The sequence below is a fragment of the Podarcis raffonei genome, chromosome 7 (genome assembly GCF_027172205.1).
Source record: "Podarcis raffonei isolate rPodRaf1 chromosome 7, rPodRaf1.pri, whole genome shotgun sequence".
NCBI lineage: Eukaryota > Metazoa > Chordata > Lepidosauria > Squamata > Lacertidae > Podarcis > Podarcis raffonei.
The window spans coordinates 40,601,246-40,607,046 of NC_070608.1; the positions used below are offsets into that span (position 1 = coordinate 40,601,246).

Below are 5,801 nucleotides of genomic sequence, written 5' to 3' on the forward strand. Positions count from 1 at the left end.
GAATGATATCTTTCAACTGAAGCTGAAGAAAGTGGCTGTCTTAGCCATTCCTTTAGGAAAGGGGAGCTTGAATGTGCTGGGATCATATTCTTGCCCGTCCTTTGTGCATTCCTCAGTCACTGTCAGCTAATCGAAAATGAGCACAGAATTAAATATGTGCAGCCAAATAATTTCCATTTACAGGAGTGGCTCAATTTCCTCCAGAAGGGAAATGTGCAACATTGCACTGAGAAATTGGAAAAGTCCCGTGCAGCTTCATCCACTGCATATTTACTCAGACGCAAGTCCAACTGAGGTCAACACAACTTACTTCTGAGTAATCAGCGTGCAAATGGTTGCAGCCCTTTTGTGAATTCTGCATATCTCAATTACTGTCTTCCTGTTTTGCGTCTGAGTTGTGTATATGTTTTGTCTTACAAAATGTCCCTGATCCAGCTAAAAATCAGTGCACAATTACAGCAATGGGTCTTAAACGGAACTAATTTTAGTTGGATCGGGGCCACGGCACCTCATTGCCAGTTCTTCAACAGCAAACACAAAATATTTCCTTAATCTATTAAGCATCTCGGCTCAACTCCTCTTCACTTCCAAAAATAGCAAGCCCCACATGACAAGCCAAAGACTCTCTTGTTAGTGTCTAAAAAAACTGGACTGTTTATCTTGGAATAACTTCCCCTCTACCCTCTGCCCTTTGCCCCTCATAATGAACAGTTTGTCCTTAGCATTTTCATTATCCCACATCTGGAAAGCAGCCTTGTTTTTTGAAAGAATTAATTTTCACTTTGTTGGGATGCAAGGCACTTCAGAAAAGGTGAGGAAGTACAGTGAAATCTAAACTTATCCCTTACTGAACCTACTTAAATTAGCCCCACTAGTAGGCAGGAATTCTAAGACATTTTCTAGGCTCCCTCTGACAAGAGATTCTTCTTCCTCTGTTCTTCACAGCTATCCCAGTGGGAGGAGTTGAAACCTGACCCAAGTCCTCAGCTCCTAGAAGGGATTGGATCCTCCTTGCGAAGAGCAAGGAATAAGTCTCTTGGCCAAACAGGCAGAGTTTGTAAAAGAACTTCAGCAAATCAGGAGTGATTGGATGAAAAGGAAACCCCTGACCCTCCCCTCCTGCACCTGACGAGTGGGTATTTACAGCACTTTGCAAAGAGCCCTGCACTACACAATTTTACTGCATGGGGTGAGCAGAGAGGACAATGCTGTAGAGGACCAATGTGCAAGCAGTGATTCTGTCTGCTGCTGCTGCCCAAAAGCTGGGGACCGTTATTCTGAAGCTGAAAGGAGGTTTCAGGAAGAAGGCAGCCCTGCATTTCAAGATGCCACGATCCTTCTTGGTCAAGAAACATTTCAACTCTTCCAAAAAGCCAAACTATGGTGAACTGGATACTCACACAGGTAATCCAAGGCTGAAAGCTGTATTCTAACTGCTCTGATTGTTGTTGCTGAAGTGGGACTTTTCATAGTCTGGTGCAAACTTTTAACAAACTTTTTTTACAGATCTCTCTCTCCCCCCCCCCTCTCTTCCTCCCCCCTAAAAAATGTCAGTGCCAACAGAATTAAAACTTCAACTTAGGAGTTTGCTTCATTGCTGGAAAAAAATTTTTCTCTCTGTTGCAAAACGAGTGACTTGGAAATGTAAGAGAATGGTGTGGATTTTACTGCTGGATTTCCTCTGGCTGCAGCAGAGGCTTGGGGAGGAAAGCTGTGACTTTGAGCAGACCTCCCAACTTATGTAAAGTTTTATCTAAAGTTACAGAATGTTACATTCATTCTGTGTGTTTCATTGGAGCAGACAAATGTCAGTAGGATTTCATCACTTCCAATCTCCATGAGTATTGGATATATTGTACTGCTGTTATAAAGAGAAAAATCTCTGTTGTCTTAAAACGATTCTCTCTTTTTCTTTTCTTCCAGTGATCATTTCCCCATACCTTTATGAGAGCTACCCCATGCCTATCATTCCACAGCCTGAGATCCTGAGCTCAGTTGCTTACAACCCCATCACAGTGTGGACTACAACTGGGCTGCTGCCTTCCCCTTTACCCAGTGACCTCTCACCTCTCTCCGGGTACCCTTCGTCTTTGGGAAGAGTCAGCCCACCTCCACATTCTGACACTTCATCCAAGGATCACAGTGGCTCCGAGAGTCCCATTAGTGATGAAGAAGAGAGGATCCAGTCCAAACTTTCCGACCCTCATGCAACTGAAGCAGAGAAATTTCAATGCAGCTTATGCAATAAGACCTATTCAACTTTCTCTGGACTGGCGAAGCATAAGCAGTTGCACTGTGATGCCCAGTCTAGGAAATCTTTCAGCTGTAAATACTGTGACAAGGAATACGTGAGCCTAGGAGCTCTTAAGATGCACATCAGGACCCACACACTACCTTGTGTCTGCAAGATCTGTGGCAAGGCTTTCTCTAGACCATGGTTACTTCAAGGACACATCAGAACACATACTGGTAAGAGGGGAAATGTGATTGTGCATAGCATGTATTGCTGCAATAATTCCATTTTTAAAAATCCATAGGGCTTTATGGTCAATTTCATGTTTTCCAGTTATACTGTTTACTCTGCTAAATGTTCACCAGACTCCTTTTCTTTTTAAATCATTTATGAGTGGGTCAGCTTATGTACTGGTGTAACACTTTTTCACTTTAGAGAACTTAAAGTTTGCTTCGGCAAGCTGTCACAAGACAGGGATCCATTTGACCCTAAGAATTCCATGCTTCAACATGAGTGTTGGAACACGCTTTTGGAAGGAATGCAGGTGCAAGGTAGACAGATCAGACAGCAAACAAGAGAGAAGGAAGTAAGCAGAAATACCAGGTTCCCTATGCAATAATCTGCAGTCAGGCATTGTAGCTAAGCAATGCACACAGTAAACCCCCTTAGTCAGCATATAGGCACAGAATTTTGCACTCTAATCAAGTGTGTAGTTCTTGGAAATGAGTTCCACAGAAAGCAATAAGTCTTACATGTAAGAAATATGTGTACTGTAGAAAGTAATTTAGAAGATCTGGCATCTCAGTGCTAAACACAAAGGACCTGATCTCATGAAGTAAATCCCACAGAAATAAATGGGAATTAAGTATTTCAATTAGAAGTTCCATTCCATTGACAGTGCAACTGGATTCCAGATTAATGGGTTTGAAGGCATAGACGAATCTGCAAACTGCAATCCAAAGCTGGAATTTTATGTACAGTTACCTAGGAGTAAGTCCCATTGAACTTAATACAAGATGAATGTCACTGTGAGCAACAAAAGTTAACCTTAAGACAAATTACACTCTGATTCAAACACTTATCATAGAAAGAATTTCTGATTTTCTTCAATGGTACTAAACACCTTAAAGTTGCAGTCCTGTGCTTCGTTCAGTAGGGGGAAGCTCCACTGAGGACAGCCAGCCTAATTTCCAAAGAGAATTTGGCTGCATAGCCTTTAAGCCCCACTAAACTAAGCTGCACTTACTTCTGTGAACAATGCCTAGGGCCAGAGTGTAAGTCAAAAATGTTCACAGACTTGAGCAGCTTGTGCATTAATTGCAAACTTTTATTGATCATGTGCAAGTGAGTCCTCTTGCTACTCCTTGTCCTGCCTCTGTTCCAAGGAAGCAGAGTGCAATGCTGAAGCATTCAATCTGATGGGAATTCTGCCATTCACACCAATGGCATGTAAACTACAGCCTTGGGCAGCAGTAGGCGTTGCACAGGATACAGTAAATGAATGGAAGGAACATATGAAAATGTTGGGTGGAGCCCAGCCTGCAGGCACTGGCTGCACCTGCTAAAGCAGAAAGTGTCAGTGGCTTGTCATTCAATGCACCATGAATCCTGCAAACTCTGAAAAGTATGAAATAATGAATGGACAGCCTACAGTGTAATGAATGGACCCTTTAATAATATATAGAACCCAAACACCATTTTCACAGGCACAATTATTATTTTTATTCCTCTGCAAAACGACTTGTCCCATTTATACAGAAAGTTCCTTACTTGAGCTTTAAAACGATTAAACCTCTTTTGTGTATTTCTTTCCAGGAGAGAAGCCTTTTTCGTGCCCTCATTGCAACAGAGCATTTGCAGACAGGTCAAATTTGAGGGCCCACTTGCAGACCCATTCGGATGTGAAGAAATACCAATGCAAAAACTGTTCAAAAACTTTCTCCCGAATGTCTCTTCTGCACAAACATGAGGAATCTGGCTGCTGTGTAGCTCACTGAATTTGCCTGGGCTCTGAACATTTCTCTACTCCTTTTCAACAGAACAGGAGGAACCCTCAGCCCTGGAGGCAGTTTATATTTTACTTCCCAACTCAACAACTCCACTGGAAGATGCAAATAACATCAAATTGCTTTTTAGTTCAATTGTTAAGCTTGACAATTGTGTGATACAAAGGAAATCAAAAGATCTTAAATACGGGAAGATGGAAAAGCCAAATGGACGACTTTTTAAAAAAAAAAATTACATTCCAAAACTAAGTTTTGCCAGATACCAAATATCACAGGTGCTTTTCAATGTCTTCTATATCAAGTCATTATGTGGTGAATAGGACCATGGTATTTCTTAGAATAGTGTGCTTCTTGATCAGCACCCTGAATTGTCTTCAGATGTCATCATAAGAAGAGAACAAGAATGTATGTCCAGTTGTCTTAACAGTATGTGCCTTAGTAAAACTGTCACTGCAGACATTCCTAGGCACATGCTTGATACACACTTCTTTTTTTAAAAAAAACTATTGTGATTGTTAACTTGTGATGTTGTTGTTGTTTTTATAAAAAAAAATGGGAATAAGTGCAAGCATGAGGGTTAATAGGATTTTGACAATGGATTTCTTAAGAGCTTTTTTTCCTAAATGCACAAAGGAAATGCAATAGCCTGAGCAATACCCTCCAGTGCCTTTTTTTAAAAAAAGAAAACGAATACCTTTGTTTATTGACATAATGTAAATAGTTTTATTTTTATATGGCTGAATGTGTTCCGAATCAAAATATTATCTATAGCCATGTCTATAGATATCTTGAAGAAAGTATGGATACAAATTGTATTGTTTTCTAGAAATAATTTTTGTATAAATAAACATTTTTAAGAAATACCTGTGCAATTTCTCCTCCATTAGGAGACCCAGAGTCCCATCTGCACCCACGTCTCCCCACACACCCCAAGACACACATGGACTCTGGTGCTGATTGTCAGTAGGAAAGCACGACAAGTGGGGGTGGGATCTCTGTGTACAGGCTGGAGTCAGTGTTAACTAGGTCTGTAGGTCTTAATCTCTATGGCTAAGGGCTGATCAAAGAACAGTCTTCAAGATCCTGATAAAAATCCCATCTCTGAAGTTTAACAGAGTCATGCTAGTAACCAGTGAGGATACGATCTTAGAAATGAAATCTTGCACCTCTGGGTTCCCTGGAGAAAATGCAGTAAAATATGAAAATGAAGTAAACTATGTAAGTGCCAATCTTGAAATCCGTTCCTCATAACTGTAGCAAACTGATATGAAGTCCTTTGTTAAAAGCAACTAACCATTTTATCTTGATTACAAAACATATTGTTGCATAATTAAGGATAAATAAAAGTATGCCATCTGACTGTACACTGGTCTCACTACACACCAAGTGGTCAAAGGACATATCAAGCCAATCTGATGGCTCCAAATGAACTGTGGATTTAAATGCACATCCAGAAGCACAATTGCATTGACTGATGTGCTTCTGATTTCTACACTTGGGATTTCCCTTGCTATATCAAAGCTCACTGGCCCTGAAACTAATTTCTTACTGCAAATGCTTGA

The 5,801-nt window shown here is 40.7% G+C and overlaps 1 protein-coding gene across 1 annotated transcript; it reads left to right on the forward strand.

Moving 5' to 3' along the window:
• The first annotated feature begins 1,020 nt into the window (after positions 1-1,020).
• On the forward strand, positions 1,021-5,100 carry SNAI2 (snail family transcriptional repressor 2). The gene is made up of 3 exons (XM_053396203.1): positions 1,021-1,404; positions 1,924-2,469; positions 4,049-5,100. The coding sequence occupies exons 1-3, from the start codon at positions 1,326-1,328 to the stop codon at positions 4,228-4,230; spliced, it is 807 nt and encodes a 268-aa protein (XP_053252178.1). The 5' UTR covers positions 1,021-1,325; the 3' UTR covers positions 4,231-5,100.
• The last annotated feature ends 701 nt before the right edge of the window (positions 5,101-5,801 follow it).

What these genes read in the sequence shown, in the direction of transcription:
- SNAI2 (XM_053396203.1), top strand. Translation starts at nt 1,326, where the DNA reads ATGCCACGATCCTTCTTGGTCAAGAAACATTTCAACTCTTCCAAAAAG. An exon ending in TGAACTGGATACTCACACAG is followed by an intron (nt 1,405 to 1,923) that starts GTAATCCAAGGC and finishes CTTTTCTTCCAG; the next exon opens with TGATCATTTCCCCATACCTT. An exon ending in ACACATCAGAACACATACTG is followed by an intron (nt 2,470 to 4,048) that starts GTAAGAGGGGAA and finishes ATTTCTTTCCAG; the next exon opens with GAGAGAAGCCTTTTTCGTGC.